The 23,401-nt window shown below is 33.2% G+C and overlaps 1 protein-coding gene, 1 long non-coding RNA gene and 1 pseudogene across 2 annotated transcripts; 2 read left to right on the forward strand and 1 right to left on the reverse strand.

Moving 5' to 3' along the window:
• Positions 1-4,676: 4,676 nt before the first annotated feature.
• On the forward strand, positions 4,677-6,933 carry LOC128285673 (uncharacterized). Its single transcript, XR_008276201.1, has 3 exons — positions 4,677-4,823; positions 5,286-5,369; positions 6,579-6,933. It is a non-coding gene; the product is annotated as an uncharacterized LOC128285673 (long non-coding RNA).
• A 1,328-nt stretch (positions 6,934-8,261) lies between these two features.
• LOC108477347 (probable lipid phosphate phosphatase beta) lies at positions 8,262-9,160 on the forward strand. The gene has a single exon (XM_017779860.2). The coding sequence runs from the start codon at positions 8,382-8,384 to the stop codon at positions 8,988-8,990; it is 609 nt and encodes a 202-aa protein (XP_017635349.1). The 5' UTR covers positions 8,262-8,381; the 3' UTR covers positions 8,991-9,160.
• Positions 9,161-11,800: 2,640 nt separating this feature from the next.
• LOC108477868 (protein NRT1/ PTR FAMILY 6.3-like) lies at positions 11,801-18,481 on the reverse strand (annotated as a pseudogene).
• Between the last annotated feature and the right edge of the window lie 4,920 nt (positions 18,482-23,401).

The following is a 23,401-nucleotide window of genomic DNA, read 5'->3' on the forward strand; positions in this document are numbered from 1 at the left end:
GAAATATCTAAAAGTAAACTCTTCTTTTTAATTCTTTAGCTACCTTCCAGTATACATGCTTAGAGTATTTATATACTAAGGAAAGATCTAACTGCTGAAAACAACCTGTAACAATAAAACTAATTCCATAACCACTTTACTAATATTTAACACGTGCATATTTACACACCATAACAGGGAGAAAGGAATTCTTTAAAATTTCTTCTTTTCCTTAACTGTGAGAAGGGAAATCGATGGTGAAAGGAAAGGGGAAAACTTCATATTTTCTTCTATATTATATATATATATATATTATCTGTACTTTTACTTTTCTTTTCTTTTGTTGGTCCGAATGGATGAAATAAAAAGGGAGGTCGGTTGCATGGAGGGAGAGGCCATGGATTTGGCATATTAAATAGTTGTTTCTTCATATGAAGAAGCTTGAGAGGTGGGAGACGGTTAAAGTGGTAAAGGCAAGGAGAAAGTTTGTGCTCGTAACAGCAATTTGGGGAAGAATTCGGTAAGTATTCCTTGAAATTTACACACACTTACTCATTTAGTTAATTGGCAAGTCGAATTAAACTAGTTGGTGACTTCAATTAAGTCGTCTATTATTAAACTATCAATTAGCTGCTGTTGATTTTCGGTTAGGAACAAATAAATCATGTTGGAAATATGAAGAAATGGTTGTATATAAAAAAAATGGCTGTTGTTGGTTATGGTGTGAGTTTAACTTATTTCTTGAATGATTAATTGTACTCTAATGCTGGTATGTGTGATGAAAATTAAGGGAAAAGTTTTGATGATTGTTAGTTGTTGAGTGAACTGTCGAGGCATGCAAACTCCATGCATGCTGTCCGAATATAACTTTTTGTAATGAAATTAAGGTAACCTGCTGCTGCAATTGATTAAATATTAATGTCCTATGCTGAAATTAGAAGATGTCATAGTTATAATTAAGATGTCCTACTGTTTAATCGTGATTAAAATGCAAGTATTTATGCTGTAAGTATTTATGTTCTCTTAAACCGTTATTTGAAGCAGATTAATCGTCGTAAATTAAACGGTCTTAATAATGAAACTGTGGTATCTTCAAACAACAAATTGAGAGGGGTTATAGCTGTGATTTATAGTGCTTTGGTGCCGTGGTTAAAATGTATAACTCTGAGATTGATATTGATGATGTGACGTTAATGAGTAAATTGTGTTTTATTTGTCGAATGACTTGTTATTTTAGAAGTACAAATTGAGTCTAGATTAGCTAGATTAGTTTATTGTAAGTTTAAATGCTGCTCGGAAATAGTGTAAAAATTACTGCTATCCAATTTTGTGCCCCTATTATGCTGTCCAAAAATTTGAACAAATTAATGGTTCTATTTTCATGTCGATTGAGGGCTGTAAAGATAGTCCCATTTGTTGCATTATGCTGTTCAGTTTTGGGACCAAATAATTGAGTGTTATTGGATTAAAAACCATGGATTATTGCTGTGATGAGCTAATAAATTTTAATACTATTGAGTGTGTTCTTGCGGGATACAAATGCCCTCCATGTTGCTGTCTTGTGCTGTCCAAAATAGGACAAATTGAATGTGCTTGTGAGTGAGTTTTTCAAAGGAAACTTTGCAAATTCTCATGTTTAAATTCTAATGTTTGCATGCAGGTAAGCTATGGTTGTAGGGGTTGATAAATCGAGTTTAGTAGCTAAAATATTATGTTCTTCTTACTAAGTTCGGTTGTTAGTAGTGAAGTAAAAATTTGACAATTAAATGCTTAGATGACTGCTGGAAACTACAGCTTGAAAGCTCATTATTCCAGCATGTAAATACTGATTTGAATGTGCTGTAATATGTGGAGCAATTGGTCTGCTGCATGTATGAAATAAAATAAAAGAAAACAATAGTTGTTAAATATTAGTTTTTGTTGCTTATCGGAAGGGTTAAATTCGTTGTTAAAGGGGATATAAATTGGTGTTAATTAAGCTGTTCGGATGGGGCTAATAAAACAGTTTGAATGTGATGCTATTAAGCTGATTTAATGTCTTGTAATGTTGAAGATTTGATGATGTCCGAAGCATAAGTTAAAGCTGTACAAAACTGAATAGAAAATATTGGTTGTCATTATTTTAACTTGGCCGCTGCCCTTAAGGGACATTTGCGGTCCGAATGATGGAAATATCAAAATTTTAGTATATAATTTCCTACCTAAATTAATTGATAGCGAGCTTGAAATTTATATGTACTCGAATGTTTTATATTCACTGTCCATTATGCTGTTATTTATACTAATATATTGAGTTAACTAAGTTGTCCAATTTTTGATGTTATATAAATAGCCATATATGATAGTTGATAATGGTTTGTACTATGCAGATGTTTGATGTTGATGATGCTATGTGAATATTTAGATGAAGTTATAAAGTTTTTTTTTTTTTTGTATGTGTGAACCGGTATATATATAATTGGAAAATAGGAACGAATAAATAGGTTAATAGTGGAGATACTGATATATATATATTAATCATGACTTGGTCATGGGTCTAAATGTATGATTTTATTTATTTATTTGTATTGGAATGAATGTTTTCAGTTGCTCCGGCAACAAATATGATATTCTGTTGTTTGGATCCGATGATTGGGTCAGGTATTGGGTGTTACAACTTACTTGTTCCATACTTACCTAGAATCCAGTAGATACCTTAATATTCTAATTTCACTGTTCTTACTTAAGGCCATACTGAACATGCTAAATCATTTAATATGGAACCCCGTCATACGGGAAATCCCTCAGAATGTGCCACGCAGGCACCTCTTTTAGATCACATCACAAATCATTTCTTTACGATTTTTCCACAAAGGCAGTTCTTTCAGAGTACACCTGAAAGGCAGTACACCTGAAAGGCAGTTCATTTAGAATACACCACAAATGTTATTCTTTTAGAATTTGCCACAAAGGCTACTTATTCAAAGTTTGCCACAAAGGTTATTCTTTCAGAGTTGGTCACGTAAATGCTCACAAAATGCCAACTAGACATTTCAAGACTGTCGTGTTTGCGATATGAATTTACTTAAACTCACATCGCATGATTCTTGCCCATCACTGCTTCGAGACACGCACATAATCCCCGGTGACATATATCGTCCTTAATTCCTTTTTCAGATATTGCCATGGCCATGGATTTTTCTTTAGAGTTTTATATCAGAGTTTGTGTTTTTTGTCTCGACGGGCTTTGTCATATACCACCGCGATGACTAGACACAAACTTACTTTATAGATTTTTCAAGCACTGCCACAATTTAAACCCAATACTTCAATTCCCTAACATACACCCTAAAGAACACACTTCTCCTAGCCTACATTCCGGACAGACATATACAACCATACTTTCACAACTCAGTACATATACACCACACATCACATACTTGAATTTGTCAAATTCTTTTCCAAATATACATACTATCCCTAACAAACATTCATACACTCATATATTTTCTTTAGTGATCATTCGTATAGCCACATATATAACATACTCAAACTATACTGTCTATGGTATCAAAATTCATAGTTCGATCAATCTCTTACAAACATACTTTGCTGTGAACAATATACATGCAAGAGTTAGTGTAGAACTCTCCTAACACTCACGAACAACAACTTAAGCTCTAGGCTCAAACATCCATTATGAAACTACAACAACCACCTCTTATAGAACATAGGAATATCGTCAAAGACTCATTCAAAAACAATTCCTTATTTTTTGAACACTGATAACCACCATGCAGAGCCTCGTACTTTATTCTACTACTCATATATTCTTTATAGACTACTTTTTTTGAGTTTAACATGCAAAGTCATATTACTTACCCAGACATGCAATAAATATTGAGCAGATCCAAGTTACAACATCTAGCTTAAAGAAGAAAGAAATGTTTTTGGTTCCAAAAAAAAAATCAGATAGTAGTATTTTAGAAGAATGAAGAAGAAGAAGAATAACCTTCTATCTCTAAACACATACACTTATATAGATATTCCAATTTTCTTATAAGAGCCCAACACTTGTCACCTGAATTTAGAGCTTGTTTTTCATAATGGCCTACAGAATCTGAGAATGAAATAAATGAAAATTCAATATTTTAAATACACGGTTATACAATCTAGTTGACTCCTAACTAGATTATCTTGTATCATAACTTGAACAGTACTTTAGACATATAGGTGCACTATACCTCTGGCTTGAACTCATACCATAACTACCTTTTTACTCTACTATTATCATTAACTTACATAAAGATCTGTTAGATCTCAACGAATAGTACAAATATCTCATTGAGCGATCAAAATCACCTCAACAAAAAAATAACTACTCATATCTGTAATAGCCCGATTTTGGGTCTAGTCGGAACAGTGGTTTCGGGACCACAAACCCGACGAAAAAAAATTATTTTTATTATATTTTTATAGTCTATAAATTTATGAAAATATTTCGTAAAAATTTTATTCGAAAATTTTGACGTTTGAGCACTCAATTTAGTCAAAAGGACTAAATTGTAAAAAGTGCAAAAGTTGAGTTCTTTATATATGAGGTGCCTAATTGTTATGAGTTTTAAATTGAAAGTCCTTATGTGACAATTATTCCTTTAATAAGTTAGTGAATGGATATTTGTTTGGTATTTTTGAAATTTGGTTGAAATAAAAGGGTAATTTTGTAAATTAATTAAAATAACCTAATAAGACAAATGATAAAAGCTATCATTTTTTTTCATTCTTTCTTCTTCAACCGTGGGAAAGAACAGAAAATAGCAGCCATGGATGAGCTCCATTCGGCCAAGCTTTTATGGCTTATATAGGTATGGTTTTTGTCCCGTTTTTAATGATTTTCGTATTTTGAGATCCCGAAGCTTAAATTTTCTATTTCTACCAATTGATTGAAGAGAAATTAGAGTTTAAAAATTTACCCATTCATGATATGGTTGTGCTTTGATGATTTATAGTGGATAATGAATGTTTGATGTGTTAAATATGAGTTTTATTCAATGAATTTCGGTAAAAATGTCAAAAAGGGGTTAAATTGTGAAAGTTACAAATTGGTCATAAGTGTGTGAATTAGTGAAAATTTGGAGTTGCCATAGAAGAGAAAAATGTTCAGCATGTCTTAAACCTTATAGAAATTGAATAAAATTAATTTACGAGCATTGGGGCAAAAGTACAAATATGCAAAAGTTTAGGGTCAAAATGAAAATTTGTAAAAATATGATTTTAGACCCATATGAATATTGTGACTGATTGGTAGGCTAAATGTGATGTTATAGATGATGAAAATTGAGACTTGGACCTAGAACGGAAAGAAATCGATTTATGGACGAGTATGTCCTTTTCACATTTGTGGTATCGAGGTAAGTTAGTATGTAAACAATACCATGCTATACATGTATTTAAATGTTATCATTACATGAATTGTACAGATATTAATGTGTATGTAATTAATAGAAATATGATAAGACAAAACCTTAATAGACGAGGAAAAATCCCGTTTGAACCTTAGGAATAGAATAGGATACGAGTGACATGTCACTAGGAATTATGAGTCTAGATGACTAGCTCGAGAGTGAGCATTGAAATGTCATGAGATATGAGGTAGCTTTAGCTACAATTGAAGCACTTATGTGCAAAGGCTTTTCCGAGTATCTAATTAGTATTCCAAGTGTTCAACGGGCAATCCAAGGAAAGAGTTAATGATGGTCTCAATGAGGTAAGTCATTGGTGAGTATGCACTCGAGTTATGTTACGAGTTGTGCAAGTATGTATACTAATCCTATGAGAATGCCTTGATATGTGATGATCTATGATGCATAATATGTATTCTTACCATGATGGATAAAATGGTGTTGTATTAATATTATGAACAATGATCATGAATGAGTAATTTAGCCTTGACAGATTTGAGTTACTGCAGTAGTGTAACTTTGAAAATACACTAAAAATAGTGGAAAATGAGTTTGAGGCAGAATAAAATATGGGATTAAAGCTTAATGAGTCTATTTTCACATGAAAGAAACAGAGGAAGAAAAAGAATTCCATATTGTTTGATATTTGAATTCTTGTGAAACAGGGTCTGAATGAATTCGAGATCCCCTGTTCTAACTTTAGAAATTCACCAAAAATTGTACAAAAATTATTAAGAGTTATACCTTACATGAATGGATTCCTTATTGAGTCTATTTTTATAGGGAATAAACGGCATGGTCGTTGGAATTTTGTACAGGGAGAAATTCGGTTTGTAGTGTACAGGGGTCAGAGTGGTCATACCCTGAAACAGGGGAGACTTTAACTAATAAACTGTACTATTTGGCTTAACCAAAAATTCTGGAAATTTTATGGAAAAAAAGAAAATAAGTCTAGTTTCAGGGAAAATTAACGGAACTTAATTTGGAGTTTCGTAGCTCCAGATATAAATAATTTAGTGACTGTTGCTCAGAAAGATAGCTTGTAGTGAACTTGAAAATATGTTGTAAACATTGATAAAACAAGTTAATGAGTTGCTTATTGTTTTCATATGAACTTACTAAGCGAAAGCTTACCCCCTTCTTTCCCATGTTTTCTAGAGTTCCAGGTTAGCTCGGGTTGGAGGCCGTCAGAGATATTATCACCCTATCGAGTTAACGTTATCGGAGTAAGTAAACTCAAGTGATTCGAGTCTATGGCATGTATAGGGTTTTAATGTGAGTATGTAATATTATGATTTAGCCAAAGGCATTGGCTTGTTATTAAGGTAGTATTAGTCATGTAAATTGGCCTATGTCGGCTAATGACGTTATGGGCCCATATGATTATTCTTATGCATTTATGTTATTATTTCTTGTGATGTGGCTTACAACATGTATGCCTAGAGATTGAATTGAGATTCATTGATGAGCTAGTAACTAATGCAGGATTAAGTGATTGGTAAATAGTTAATAATGCTTCATGAATGGTTTGTGATGTAATGATAGTTATGTCTAGTATGTGGTAATGATATGGGCAAATTCTATAATATTTATTACATAAGAAAATAACTTGAGCATATCATGTTTGTAGATGTTTAAGAGCTCATTTATGCCACGTTGTATGTTATTGGATAAGTATGTATCTATGCATGTGGTGTGAGAGTGACAAAAGGCTTGATAATTAGACTATTTTCGCCACACGGCTGAGCACATGGTGATGTGAAGCCTTAACGCAAGAGATTTTTCTAAGTTTTTCATGAGTTCTCGATTGGGTCCCGAACCGCCCGAATGCATGTATTGGGCCTCGTAAGCTTGCATAAGGGACAAATTGCATGTGAAAAGAAAAGTTTTTAATTATTTGAGATTTCATGGCCCTGTTTAGTATGGAAGTGTTAGTAAAAGTCAGGTAGCACCTCGAACCCCGTCCCGGCGTCGGATGCGGGCGAGGGGTGTTACAATATCTCTCTACAAAAAATAAAAAAATAAAAAAAAAATTCTCTATAAAAAGTCTAATTGGACCCTTTCTTCTATGGTTGGAAATGAGAGTATTATTAGAATACCATTGAATCAAGAGGTAGATCCAAAGAGTAATTTGTATGCGTTTATATTCGGAGGAAATCTAAATTTTCTTTAAATTCTATGAGAGGTGCATTGAAATTCACATGACCCTTAAACCCTAAAGGTTAATAGTTGGTCCCATGCCATCTCTATTGTCCATGTTATAGAGACATTCCTATCTAGCTAATCGGATGTGACCCCTGGAATCTCCTCGTTCATATTTGGCTATACAATTTGGCTGTGTGTACTAAAACCTCTTTGATTTGATCTAATCATTTAAACCTTCCTCACTTTGATTTTGTGAAAATAAGTAGAATGTTATTGCATTTTTAAAGTTTACAAAAAACAAATGGATAATCTAGTAGATTTAAAGGCTGATGGTATGTCAAAATGTACACACTTTATCTCATGGTGTTGTTTTAACAAGTTGGAGCTATTATGTTTAAATTTGATTATATTAATTGCCCAAAAAATTCTTTAGTACATGAAATTAAAGTTAGTAATTTGGTAATTTAGGTATTAAACGTTTTGATATTTACATTTGAATAGCTCAAGTGTTTAATATTAAACTGCTTAATTCAATTTGGTGAATAGAAAAGTTTTAAGATACAAAATAGTAATCGCACACATTTGGGATAATAAAGATGCTGGTCCAATATTTCTTATTAGATCCATTAAATTGTCCAACAAAGCCCATAACAGGACACTCATAATTAGCCCGAAAAGGCCCATATTATAAACGGCAGCCTTATCATCCAATCACACCCAAACAGGCAATCCTATGAAACAATTCACGTTTTAACTGTAAACTGTATTTTGTGAGAGTTGACCCTCCACTCACTCAGTTACCTACCCACGCCGCCAATGGGGTCGCCGGAAACAACCACTACATCATTCCCATCTTTCCTGAAGCCCCTAATAACCATAGACGCCTCGGTTTCACTCTTCCTCCACACACTCTTCAAGCCTATCTTCCCAATTTTCCTTCTCCTCCTCCTCGAATACTCCGCCGATTTCCGGTTCTCCTTCCCTGTTTCCCTCTCTCTGTTCCTCGCTTCCCCTTCCTTTTCGTCTCTATTCATCCCTTTCATCCTCGGCCACCTCCTCGATCTCGCTTTGATCGGCCTCATCAAACTAACCTTCCGCCGTACCCGTCCTCATTACAACCCAAACATGTCCCCCGCTGTTCGCGCTGATAACTTCTCATTCCCTAGTGGCCACGCTTCAAGGGTTATGTTTTTAGCTACTCTCTTCCACCTTATTTTTCAAAACCACGGGGGACTCATTTCGGATTTTATTCTACGGTGGGTTAAATTTCAACCCGGTTTTTTTCTATTTGGCGTATGGGTTTGGGCTATTCTGACTGCTATTTCAAGGGTTTTGCTTGGAAGGCATTTCCTTTCCGACGTTTTGGCCGGGGCGTTTGTTGGGGTGCTTGAAGGGATTGTTGCGTTTCGGTTTTTGAGATTTTAGAGAGCGTTCTCAAAGGTATGGGGTTTGATTTTTTGTTACTAATGTTTGTACTTTTTACATGGGGGGAATTGTTTTGCTTTGTAATAATTGATTTCAAAGTTGTTGATAATTGAAATTCATACTATGTATTTTAAGCTAATTATTTATCACTCTTTGGATTGCTTTCAAAATTGTACAATTTATAAGCTTGAGAACTGTTTGCTACAATGTTTCTTTCGCTTTCATGAAGAGTAAGGTTACATATAGTTTCATTTGCCACACGGCATTCTAAATGAGTTTTACCAGATCATTTTGGCATCTTTTCTTACCATAGTCACCTTTTGAAGTTATTTTAGTCCTTGATTGGCTGAGGGAGATAATTCATTTTATGAACACAATATGTTTTGTTATTAATTGAATGAAGCTAGTTGCATAATTCCTCATGTAAATCAACGTAGTCATGATCCATTTGGAGTTTGATTGATTCTATAAAAATCGGTGGCCTCCTTTTGACTTGATAGCGATGCTTTCCTATAAACCATTGAATCATGATTCAAGTTACAAATGTGTATTCTACCACTATTATTTCACACGTGAAGGGTTCGATTGTAAGGATGTTTAATCGATTTGTATGTATTTCTTACTGCAATACTTTGGTTAGCAAGGCAGATATATTTGTATATTGTAATTATTTTATGCACTTGGTAACTTAGAATTTAGTTAAACATGATTAGCTTGCCCTCTAAGATCATTTCATAATCGTAAAGGACATATACAGGCAGGAAGGTATTGTTCAATATTTCAGTTGCTTCATTGCTATGGCTTGCTGTAGGTGCATTTTTAATAAAACAGATGACCATTGTTACTGCATTTAATTGGAAGTTTTCCTCTTCATTATTGAATTGTTGACAACTATGCAAAAAGATTACTTGGATTTCCTCGTTTCTTTCATTAAAAATGTCATGAATGCCAATTTTAAGTTATTTTTTTTTCATCTGTTTATAGGGTTGAGTTTTGTTGCTAAATTTTGTACTTACTGTCTACATGGGGGAATTCTTTTGCTTTGTAATAATTGATGCAAAATTGTTGATATTTGGAATTCAAACTATGTATTTTAAGCTAATCAATTATCACTTTTTCAAAATTTTGTTTTGATGTACAATTTATAAGCTTGAGAAATGTTTGCTATAATGTTTCTTTTGCTATCATGAAGCGTAAGGTTGCATGTAGTTTCATTTGCCAGTCAGCTTTCTAAGTGAGTTTTAGCAGGTCATATTGGCTACTTTTCTTAGTAATGTCACATTTTGAAGGTCTTTTAGTTTTTGGTTGGATGAGGGAGCTAGTTCTTTGTATGACCACAACATGGTTGTTGTCAGTTGAATGAAGTTAGTATCATAATTCCTCATGTAAATCAACCTAGTCATGATCCAGCACTTTATTGATGTTGAGGAGCTGGAGTTTGATTAGTCGTATAAACTCAATGACCTTTTCATAGAGAAGCTCGTGTATCAACCATTAGAAATGACTATTCGATTTACAAATGTGTATGCTATCACTATTATTTCATACATGAAGGGTTTGATAGTAAGGATGTTTAGTCAGTTTGTATATGTTTTCTTACTTCCAAGATCATTTCATAATTGTAAAGGATCTGTACATCCAGGAAGGTATTGTTTGATATTTCAGTTGCTTCATTGCTATAGCTTACTGTAGATGTATTTTTTACATAATGTAGATGATCATCGTTACAGCAATTAAATGGAAGTTCTCTCCTTCATTTTAAATCGTTGACAATTATGCAAACAGATACATGAATTTCCTTGTTTATTTAATTAAGTGATGAAAGATGCCAGTTTTAAGTTCTTTTCTTTTCTTTTATCTATTAACGGTACCTCGCTTTTAAAACCATATAAAAATCTTCCATCAAAAGATTTATCTCTGGAGTGTTTAGTGATGGATATATCTGGATGGTAGTGTTAAATGAAATTTACTGTTCTCTTTTCCTAGTTCAGCCTTACTAGTGCCTGTTGTTATAATAATTTCAATACCCTTTGATTGATCCAAGGTGATTTGTTTGTACCAGATATTATTAACATATATAACAATTGTCTCTGGTTATTTTCTGATGAATATTTGATAAACATTTTCTTTGAGGTCTAACTAGATTAACAGGTAATGAAAATCATCCATCCTAGATTGAGAACAATTTTTTATATTTTTCTTGAAACATTTTTTGGTTATTCAATTTCAGTTTCTTTGTGCAAATAGACATGTAAAAGCTACTTATTGGCCTTATAAACTTAGTACATATTCCTTCCCAAGAAAATTTTATGTCATTGCCTTGTATAGAATCACTTATTAGGTTGTTATTGGACCGACGTTAATGCTGGCAGCAGTGAACTTTACGGTAAATATTGAAGGTTCTATCGCAAGTTGGACTAAGCCAAATGTTTCAATCTAACTGTTGCTTATAGTCCATCTTTTTCAAGCGCTTGCCTTCTTCTTCTTAGCCCATTCTTGGTATTTGAGAATTGAGAATAGTGGATGCTAAGTCTAAATGGAAACAGTTTTTCTCAGAGTTTCCGATCAAACAATTCTTTTTGTTCCATAACAGGTTTCTAGGTAAAACAGCAGTCCTCTTTGCAAATACATATTTCACACTGCTGTTTTGGTGTATTTTATTTTATTTCTATGGTATTGATGTGAAGGTGATGCAGCTCATTTGTCGTAGCTCCGACTGGTTTGTCCTTTTCTTAGTAAATGGGGTTGATCATCCTTTTAGTCTTGCTGCAATTGCCGTATATATTTGAGAAGAGATATTCGGTGTGCCCAAAGATAAGTATACTTGTTCACCCCAATTCCAGAGAAACATTATTATCAATATCCATCTTAATGGAATGTAGCTTTTGCTTCTTCTAATTCAATCCCTTCATCCGTAAGTCTCTTGTCCTTGTACACATACCACCTAGCAAACACCAAGTAAATTACCAAGTTCAAACAACTCAGGATTGCCAAAAGCCAGTAGAAGTCATAGAGCCTCCCTTGGTTCAGATTGTCTGGCAGCCATGGATGCTTGGTTCCAGTCACCTTGTGAACTATAGTAACCAGCACAGAACTAACGAAAAACCCTAATGAAAGGGTACTTAAAAACAAACCAGTGCTCATTGTTTTCATCCCTTTCGGACATTCCCTCAAGAAAAAATCGAGCTACCCTATGTATGTAAAGGCCTCCCCAGCCCCGACCAGAAAAACTGGGGGATCAGCCAGAACACGCTCATTGGGATTTGAGCTGATGGATCATTTGTAAGTCCATGTGAGCTTGCGGACCTCAATCGCTTGATTTCCGTCAGTGCAGCTACTATCATTGCTATAATGGATAATATTAAACCCACCCCGATCCTCTGCAAAGGAGTTAACCCTTGTGGGTTTTTAAGCACTTTCCTTGCAATCGGAGCAATGATTTTGTCATAAATTGGGACAGTCCAAGGAATGCTGCCGACGAAGAAAACTGTGAGTGACGCTGGTGGGATCTAGAATATGCCAATGTGACGGTCCATGGTCATAGCTTGAGACACGGAAAAGGTTGTCATTTGGGCATAGACGGTCCAAAATATGATAGTGGTTGCCCGAATGGGTAACATCCTTACCACCAATTTCACTTCTTCAACATCTGTTAAGGTAGCTAAGTCACTTTCATTCGGATTTTGTGTTTGTAACTTTGTAATATATATATATATATATATATATAAGTCCTTCGGTTGACTTCAAAATAAGGTTGAAGCCCTCTTTACATGTACATATAGAATATGGTAAAGAAACAAGAATAATTTCAAGCCCTCTTTGCTTTTGCTTCAAAATTATTAAGTAGTATTGTGACTGGTACTTGTTTTTTTTTTTTTTTTTTGAAGGAATTATCTGCGTTTGATCGATTTGGGGAACTAATATTTGATGCCCAATACTGGAAACCCATCTTTGAAATGTGATCCCCCTAAGAATTAATCAATCCTTGGTGTGATGTTAAATATAATAGGACAACACAAGCTTCTTTAAAATTGTGAATATGTTTATTATATGTACAGAATCAAAGAAGTTTTGCTTGCAACGAGGTTGGAAACATGTTTTTGTAATAGATGGGTAGCATGCCAAGAATGACCTTTCGTTCATCCGAGAAGTGAAGAAAAATGAATATTCTTTTGTTTGAGGATCAACTAAAAAACTGGTCAACCTTTCAATTATTGTTTTATATATATACATCCATGCACCTTGCAGGATTCTATGTCAATAGGCAGAATATAACAGCACAAAAATCCATAGCAGGGTCTCTTAAATTTTAGGATCGAAACTCAGGGAAAAAAAATGCATATCATATAAAAAATATAGCACAATAACAATGGATGCTGCTTGCATTTGAAGCAATCACGTGAAGATAATCCTTTGCTCTACAATTTGTAAGCCAATCTGTTCCCTTGTCGGCCAGTTGGACAAACATGGGATCCCATCGATACCGCTCCCTAGCTTGGGGCGCAATTAAAAACATTTTTTAATTAATCAAAGGACCCCAGATGCTCAAACATATCACGTTACAGATAAGACAAGCCCAGAATCTCTTTTTCTTTTGTGGAACCCATAATAATTTAGAGCTACAGTATTGTTTGTATTTTGGATAATTACATCATCATCATCATATTTAAGGTATTTAATGAATTCCGTTAAGTTAATAATTCATATTATAACTTGTGCATTGTGTGTCGTTGTTCATGCCATATTTTGTTAAATGTGTATTATGTCTTTCTTACCATATTCCTGCAATATCGACGAGATTAAGCAATGAAGGGTTCAACATATATTCATCTTGATAAATAAAGCGAATTCCTTTTGATTGTGAAGTGGATAACCATGAAGCTTGAAGGATAAACATGACATGTGCCTAGTTTCAGGGTAGTATGTCAGTTTCGACATCCATATCATGAGGAAATGGACAAGTTATTGACTGAGATGCTATTTCCCCACAATGTTCGTATCAGAGATGTAAATAAAAAACCTCATCGTTTTGATGTCACAGTCGAATTCAATAATAGCATTATGTGGCTTGAATTATATAGCTACAAGTGGTTGATATAAAATTTAAGCAACCAAAGAAATATACCTGTTATTAAAGCCTTTTACAACACTAGTTGAAATGTCAAACTATACACAATACCAAGCAACGAAACAAAAATTAGCCAATAATAAATAAAAGGTTATCCTAATGTGTTTTTATAATTATGACCCATATATCAAAGGCAATTAAAGAATGTCCACAAGTGTAAAAAAAGATATAGTTACTATTAATAGAGCGTTCAGCAAGGTGAACAGACTTAACTGGGGATGGTGAAGGTGTAAATGATGATTTGAATACAAGATTTCGTGAGGATCGATCGGGAGACAGTCTGGTTTGGTGGCTCGTGATCTCTTTTTCTATTCCTTACTGAATAATATTACCTCTAACTCATACATTAAAGTCTCAATCCCCATGTTTTTTAATCATTTCATCATTAAACACCCCTAAATTTCACAATCCAGATTAAACCAAATATCTTATAAAATGAAAAAAAGAGAGGAAATTCAATCATTTACACTTTGATTGCCTTAAACACCCCCAAATGGTTGATGATTATCTATCAGGTACTGGTCCGCCACCTAACCTTATATTGCCGACTTTTAAGATTGCACGTGTTCCTAATTAACTATACTAGTTTGAATCTCGATTGTATTCTATTATTTAGATTAGTGGGAATCAACATAAAAATTTTGTGGTCCAATTTCTTGTATCCTTGTTTTATTAGCCTAGATCAAGATTTCACTTTTGATTCAATACAAAATTTTAGAAGGTAATGAAATTCATCAACTTCTCTTAACTTTACGTATTAAGATTAGTCAAGTTAACGTGTTCTTCATATTACTTTTTATGAAAATATTTGTATGAAGCAGCAAAAATAACATGTTTAGCATGTCTTAATTATTTGTCCTCTATTGTTCGTGTTTAGAAATGAAATAAAACTAAAGATTGGTTTTCAAAAAGAATACTAATCAGAACTGCTTGCTGTGAGGCAACTTTTGCTTATTCTTCTTGTTATTCAGTCCCTCAATTGTATCATTAATTTCGAAAAGCAGCGATGAATTAGATGGCAACTCCAAATGCCTCTTCTTCCACGCAGCTGCAAACACTGCGACAATTTGGGTTAATGGGCTCCCAACCAATTTCTTGAAACGGTAGCGCTTGGTACCCGATAGAAACACCACCAACCCTATCACGATTGCACAAGCACAAAAATCGTAGCCCCATTCACGTCGTAGATTGTCTTGGATGTACACCAGTACGGTGACTGAACCAAGTGAGCTCTGACTTGAAATTTCTTAAGTATTAAAGGGGCACACGGCCTCGGCACACGCCCATGTGGCTAGGCCGTGAGGTAAACTGATTTTTCACTATTTTTAAGCCATTTTCACACGATTTTAACACATGACCGTGCTTAAAACCCGTGTCCTTCACACTACCAAAACACACGGCCATGTCTTTTGCCCGTGTACTAACCTGACTTCATATTTAAGGATGCAGGGGTCACACGGTCTATCAACATACCCGTGTGCAAGTCGTGTGTCTCACACGGTCTGATCACACGCTCGTGTGACAAGCCATGTGGACTCAAAATGAACCTTATAGTTCAAGTTTACCAACCCTACAAACCCTGAATAATAAGCAATTTAAATACAATCTTCAACCAGTCCAAAACATGATTAAACATATCTAATACACATTAAAACCATCAAAACAACAATTATTATATGTATTTTATTAACCATTCAACAAAGAAACTTCAAAATTTGTATTTAAATTCCATTTAAATCAATTTAAAATGGACTATATTATAACACATACATTACATTTGTTAACTATCCATTAACATTCTTTACTAACATTACTTATATTCAAAATAACATCAAAGATAACCTAGGGACATGCCATTCCTCAAGATAAGATACATCACCAAGTATTTGAGTTCGGGAGTTGGCTTGGATGCTGAGATGTTATTTACTTTGTACCTAACCTGCACAAGGAAACAAACTGTGCGCTGAGTATACATTCAGTGGTATTTTTATAAACCAGTACTTAATATGTAATTTAAACATAACTGTAAATTCTAACAATAAGAACTTCGTAAAATTTTCATTCAATTATCCTTATATCATTGTAACATGTATCAATAAAATCATATTCAGTAAGAAAATATAGTTTCAATCAGCATCTTTAAATATTCAGTACAGTAGTTTACCCCTATTAACATAACTCGGATCTGAACGGATATACGGATCCAACCCACACACCGAGATATTATATAGTGTTTCATCAGTCGAAGCCGGAATACACCGTAACAGTAACAATAACAATAATAGTAATATAATGTGATAGCAATTACGAGTACCTCATCGGGACAAGTCGAAAGCGATATGATAAAGATATGATGAAGGCGACACTTATAGTGTCTTATCGACACAAAGTTGAAATATCCTGAACACTTCCAATCCTATGGCATGCCAATTATACCCGACTAGCCCGACACTGTTAATAGGGTTTCCATTTCACTTTCAATTTTTTTTATATAACAGTTATTGCATTTCAAAAATAACAATACTTACCTTTTATATATTTGCTATACATAATAAAGTAATACATACAACACTTAATTTAAAAGCTTAGTTTATAGAAATACAAACCGTAGTTCTCGAGTTTATTCGTTATCTTCGTTCACTTTCTTTTTTCCCTTCTTCGATGACGTTTCCGGTGCTACGTTAGCTACGGAAAAATTAACATTTAAAATCATCAATACATATCATTTAATAACACACTCTTCTATTTTCCATGTAACTTTTACATAAATTTCAATTTAGTCCTTCCACCATAACCATTATTTCTCTTCACCTAAATCTCATATTTTCATTTAATACCTATTTTAAACAAGTTTCAACTCTTAATATTCAATATAAAACATCAATTCTACAATTTAAACAATTTAGTCCCTACTATAACAAAACTTATATCTCTCTTTACAATTCAATTATTCTCTCACTTCTAACTTGAATTTCTATCACTTTATCTCATAATTCATTCAATTGTTCAACTTGATCAACATCTAAAAATTCACTAACTTTCTAAATTTCAACATAATTCAAGTAAGACTTTATTCCAAGATTCCAAAAACATCAAAATTACAAGAAAAGAGACTAAATTGACTCACCAATTAAGCTTCAAACCTCAAAACCCTATTTTTCCTTACTTTTTCTTTCCTTTCTGTTTCCTTTTCATTCTCTGTTCTTTCTTTTTCTATTTTATTTCTTTTATGCTTTATTACATTATTAAATTGTTATAATAATATATTATATATATTAAATATCTCATACTTAAAATATAAGTAAATACATATGTAATTTACATTTGTATAAATACAATTATTACAAATGAATTAATTTATGCCACACATTTGTCCCCTTTTAGTTTATTTACTAATTTAGTCCATTCACTTTTCTTTATTCTATAATTAAACTTTTACCCTATATTCAATCTAGTCTTTTCACTAAATTAGCCTTAATTTAAGCTAATTCACTTAGCCAAAAATCTAATTAATCACACTACTTACTTCGTAAATATTTCTAATAAATATTTACGAATTCATCTTATAAAAATGGTAACCCGAAAATACACTTTTTCGATACTCATAAACTTTGGGTCGTTACACCTTAGGCTTGGGATTATGGTTGAGATGGTCAATATGGTGACGTCCTGCTCGATAAAGTAATTAAAGATTAATGAACTTTTAGCTTTTCATTTAAGGTGGGAAGTTAAACACGAAAGTAGCAGGTTAAAGAAAATGAGAAAATAATTAATCTTCAGGTCAGGGGAAATGAATCTTACAATTGCTTGAACGGTGGCGAAGATTGCGATGGTGAGATATCTGTGAATAGGAGAGAATTCATGGTTAACTGAGAGTGGTGCATGTGAAAGTAGAAGAGGTGGCTGTGAGAGTTAGGGGTAGAGAAGAGGCCAAACCTGCCAAGAAAAGTGTCTGCGATGAAACCACCAAGCAGACACAGCATGAAAGAGGTGCCGAGGAAGTTGGTCACTATGTTGGTTGCGGTAGCATTCCCAAAATGCATGGTCTCAGTTAAATACGTCACTAGATTAATAGCGGTACCTAACGTTGTTAGCCTCTCACATGCCTGGCCACCTGACAGAGATATACGTAGGCAAAAGAAAACCCCATCCGCTTAGCTAACTCAAAACCAAACGCCTACGAGAATTTAAAAAGAAAAAAGTAAAAGCAAAAACTCAAGCATTCAAATGGAGGAGGTACGGGATGAAAGACTTAGAATCATAGCTGTATTGGTTCAGCCATCGGACTTGGACCACTCGGTCTGCTTGCCTTGTAGCCCCAGGCATTAGAGAGGATTTTCCCTTATGTTACAGGGAGGGACATTGTTCGATACAAGGTGAGACAAGGGTTGCAGAAAGCTAGCTAACTTTGAATTTGATAGAAAGGAGTTGTAATGGGAGCAATGGTTGGTGAGGGGTTATTTATAGAAAGGGGAATGAAGGATGCTTGGGTGGTAGCACAGTCATGTTGAGGCCAACGTGTGAGATAAAAGGTCTAATTTGAAGGAAATGACACTTTTGGCCTAGATTGATTGGCTATGCTATTATTTAACTAATTGTTGGACACAAATGATTGATACATGTACTCCAAAATTGAAATTTTTGAAACGTGGTTAGGAATGAAAGGTCGATTCCGGAAAAAAATTAATCCTTTAATTTTATAATGTAAAATTAAATATTTGAACCCATCGGATTTGGGCCTGAAAATAATTTATAAAACCTTTTATTTTGAATAAAGTGAAATTAATGAATTTATAAAATATAGAAAATATGCCTCCTGATAAAAAAATATAAGTGTGACAGGCGTCTTTTTCTGTTTTCGTATTTAAGAGGTCTTCATTCATTGTTTGTGTTCCCATGGTCAAATGAAATTTATTTATTTTTATATAAGATTTCAAGAAAATATAAATATAATTACTTAACATATTATTAAAAATGATAAACCCATAACAATTTTGATGACGATTTAAAATTAAAAAAAAACACACACACAAATGATCATGCGCTATTTATGTGAATAAATTAATTCTGTACTTTCCCCAATCAAAATTAATTTAACCATTTCATACAATTAATTTTAAATATATATTAAATTGATTGGAACAACGATATTTATATTTCAATTTTTCGTTATTTTCTACAATCAAATATTTTGCTCCTTTATAATTTCAATCTTGTAGGGTAAAGATAGTTTAAGTTTATCCCATAAAAGAGACTAAATTACCTAAAAAGACCTTTTTCATGTATATTTACGGAAATGTGCCAATTACATCATTATTTACAGTAAAGGGCCGATTTTTACAAAACACGCTTACGTGGCAGTGTTTTAGGGGGAAAAAGCCAGAAAATCTCTCCATTGAGGAATCGTTTTTTTTTGCTTTTTTAAATTTCAACGGGAAATTTTTTTTTACCGTTGGGGGGGTTCCAACAGTAAAAAAAGAGAGTATAAACCCCTCGACTCTTATTATTTCACACATAAATTCTTAACAATTTAGCAAAAAATCTTCACAATTTCTCTTTAAAGCTCTCAAATTTCTCATTAAATTTAGAAAAAACTCTTTATAATTAGTTATTTACTTTAATTTTTTTCTAAATTAGTTTTTTTTATAATTTCAAAAATATCTGATCGTGTTAGCAATGGTTGGGGAATTAATTCGTCTCGATTATAAACATATCTCTGTCGAACAAATGAAAATTGTAACAGTTTGTTTTAAATTTTGAATTTTTTAATATTTTTTCATTTACGTAATTTTAATTAATTTTAAATTTTAAATATTATTTAATATTTTTTCATTTACGTAATTTTAATTAATTTGTATTTTATAATTTTTATAACAATCAGTAGATCGGGTGTTACAATACTATATTCATAACATGTTTGATCTGCCATCACCGTTGATAGAAAATTACTTGAGAGAAGCAGGTTTTTGGCACGCGGCCACTATAGGCCGGGGGTGCAAGTTGAACTCGAAACTCATCAGTACTTTAATAGAGACGTGGAGACCGGGGACGCACATATTCCATCTTCTATGAGGAGAGTGTACTATTACTTTGGAAGACGTCCAGTTACAATTAGGATTGCCGGTGGATGGGGCTGCACTCACCAGGTCCTTTCAATCTGCTGATTGGGGAGCCATATGCAACAATCTTTTGGGTGCGATTTCGGATAATATTTACAGAGGTCAAATCGAGATTAGCTGGTTATAAGACAAATTTCTAGGGCCGGAGAATGATTCGACTGAATTAGAAAGAATACGATATGCTCGGTCATACATCCTTGAGATGATTGGAGGTTGTCTGATGCCAGACTTGTCACAAAACCTCGTACATCTGAGGTGGCTGCTGAAACTCATTGATTTTAAAGCAACTGGCGAACTTAGTTGGGGGTTTGTCGTGTTGGTAATATTGTACCAGGGAGATTTGCGGGGCGACGCCACCAAATAAAGGCAAAATTGGAGGTTTCCTATCACTACTACAATCATGGGCTCGGTTTCGCTTTTCATTTTTATGTCCTTGAGTGAACCACTCATATACATTCTCACTCATAACAAGGTAAAATTTTTATTTGATTTTATAATTATTCCATATATTTAAAATAAAATTATATGCTGAAAATTTATTTAATTAGGTGGAACCATCCGGCAAGTTATGTTGGAATACCTACTGCTTTTAAAGATATACGACTTCTATTAGACCAACGGTCGGAAGCGCAAGTAAGTATTAAATAATATATAAAAAATAGTCGTTTCATATTTAATATTTAGGATTTAGTATTATGTATATAACTAATATTTTTATCCCGATTATATAGTTTCAATGGACACCATACGAGGATCCGGTAATACGGGCAGTAATTTTGAAAGAATTCTTTCAAAATCCGAACATTTGGCATGTTAAGGTCTCATTGGTAAACTATTCTATTGTCGAGATACACCAAAGGAAGCTGAGGAACCTGAGGTGCTCGATAAGTAGCACAAAATCTAATTACGACATATCTTATTTATTGATTTTTTTTAAATATATTACTTTTTAAAAAAAATATATATTTGTATAATTGTTTCTATATTGTTTCATTTACTAAAAATAGTTACTTTTTATATTTTAATAGTAAATTAATTTATAATTTTAATAAAATATAAGTTCTTTTGAATAAGGTGAAATAAAAATGATGCAACATCGTTTTATTACAGCAATTATCAACTATTTCGGTTTGAAAATGATCAAATTGTATGACCTGGGTTCCTACACCATCCACACAACTTCTGTTGGTTCGTTTTTCCTGGATATCCATATTATTATGTATTCTACTCGAGTAAGGTTTACCTTTTGGTTTGCGACGTAATTCTCTATCCGGTAACAGCTTAAACGGAGTAAGTGATATAGATGACCACTTACGTTCATCTGGGACCGATGGGAATACGTGTCTCCATACATTGTACATGTTTTCTACTTTGTACACTTCGTCGGCATATCTCATGGGATCCAAACGGAGATTCTAACAAACTGCAATTGCATAAGCATATGGATCACGAAGTGCGTCAAACGTCCCACAGTCGCAAGTCTTATTTATTAGGTGTACACGACATTCCTCGTCGGTAATACATTGAGTTAGTCTGTCAAACTCCATTTCACGAAATCATAGGTTGTCACAATCGTGACACATAGTGTGCATCCTATTGGCTCGCGCCTTCGCCTTTTTAATTTCTTACAATACCTTCCATAACCATATATGGCCTCCCTGCATTTGGCCATTATAACTCACTACTCGCTTTGGAAATAGTGCCGTCAAAAGAAAATATGTCTCTCGCACAACTGAGGTTATCGGCAAATGACGCGATCCTTTTAGAACAGAATTTATGCATTCAGCCAGGTTTGCGGTCATAGCCAAATTTTTCAGTGGTGTCGGAAACAGTGATTCGAGATCACTAAATCCGACGAGTAAGTTTAGAAATTTTAACAAATAATAATTATAGGCCAAGCGCGAACTTAAAAGAATTATTTTTAATTAGTGAATTTTGCGATTTTAAAATAATTAATCAGGTAAATTGGGTTGAAAACTAGGTATCGAGACCTTGGATTCATAAACCAAGCCATAAATATTTTTATAAATATTTATGGAGTGTTATTAAGTTAGTATTAAAGTTTCGTTAGAAAATTTTAACGTTTGGTTAGTCAATTCATTAAAAAGGACTAAATTGAAAATAGTGTGAAATTTATTAAATTGTGATTAAATAGTTTAAGTGATTAAAAAGGAGGGATTTAAGAGGCAATTGGACCCAAATTGTATGGGCTGGACGGTTGGGCAACAAAATCAGCAAAAAAGACAAGGAGAAACAAGGGCAAAATGGGAAATTTTACAAATTAAACATATAAAACAAGACAAATTTGAAAAATCTAGAGATATCATCATTTTTCTTCTGCAAAAACTCCATGGGAAGTCTGAAAGCTGCTGGTTTTTCATACTTTGACATCTGTGAGTTCAATTCTTGCCCTTTTATTTGAGATTTTTATGTTTTTGTGACTTTTACAATTAGGTCCAAGTGTTTAATTCATTAGTTTTTGATTTTATGAACAAAATTAAAAGCTATCAATGATAAGTTTTGGCTGTTTATGATGAAATAAAATGAATTTGAGGCTTTTATTTTGTTGTTTGATAATTTTATCAAGTAATTTCAATAGAAATTGATTTTAGGACCTAATTTGTGAAAAGTTGTGAATTAAGGTTTAATGTTAAAATTATGATTTTCAAAGGTTGTGTAATAGTTTAGAATGATGGAATAAAATGTTAATTGAGAAAAATTAGCTTAATAGATGGGCTAATTGAGCAAGGACTGAATTGTATGACCTGTGAAATTTAGAGGAAAAATGGTAATAAACATCTTGAACTAAAACAACTTTGGACAGCAGCAGTAGGTTAATTTTGAAAAATCACCATAAATTTTAAAAATCGAATTAGAGGATGAATAATATATGAAATTAAAGCTTATTGAGTCTAGTTTCTCATAGAAGAAACAGTGTAAGCAATTGGATTGTAAATTATGAGATATAATGAATTTTGTGAGACAAGGTTAGAATGAATTCGGGTTCCCCTGTTTTGACTTTGAAAAATAAAAAAAAATTGGATAAAATTAATTAGGGGATAAAATTTATATGCTTGGCATCCTTAATGAGTCTATTTTCAATAGAAATCAACAACAACATTATCCGAGTTCTGTACTGTGATATAATTAATTTTTATTGAAGA

Source organism: Gossypium arboreum, chromosome 12 (assembly GCF_025698485.1).
Source record: "Gossypium arboreum isolate Shixiya-1 chromosome 12, ASM2569848v2, whole genome shotgun sequence".
Lineage (NCBI taxonomy): Eukaryota > Viridiplantae > Streptophyta > Magnoliopsida > Malvales > Malvaceae > Gossypium > Gossypium arboreum.

What these genes read in the sequence shown, in the direction of transcription:
- LOC108477347 (XM_017779860.2), top strand. Translation starts at nt 8,382, where the DNA reads ATGGGGTCGCCGGAAACAACCACTACATCATTCCCATCTTTCCTGAAG.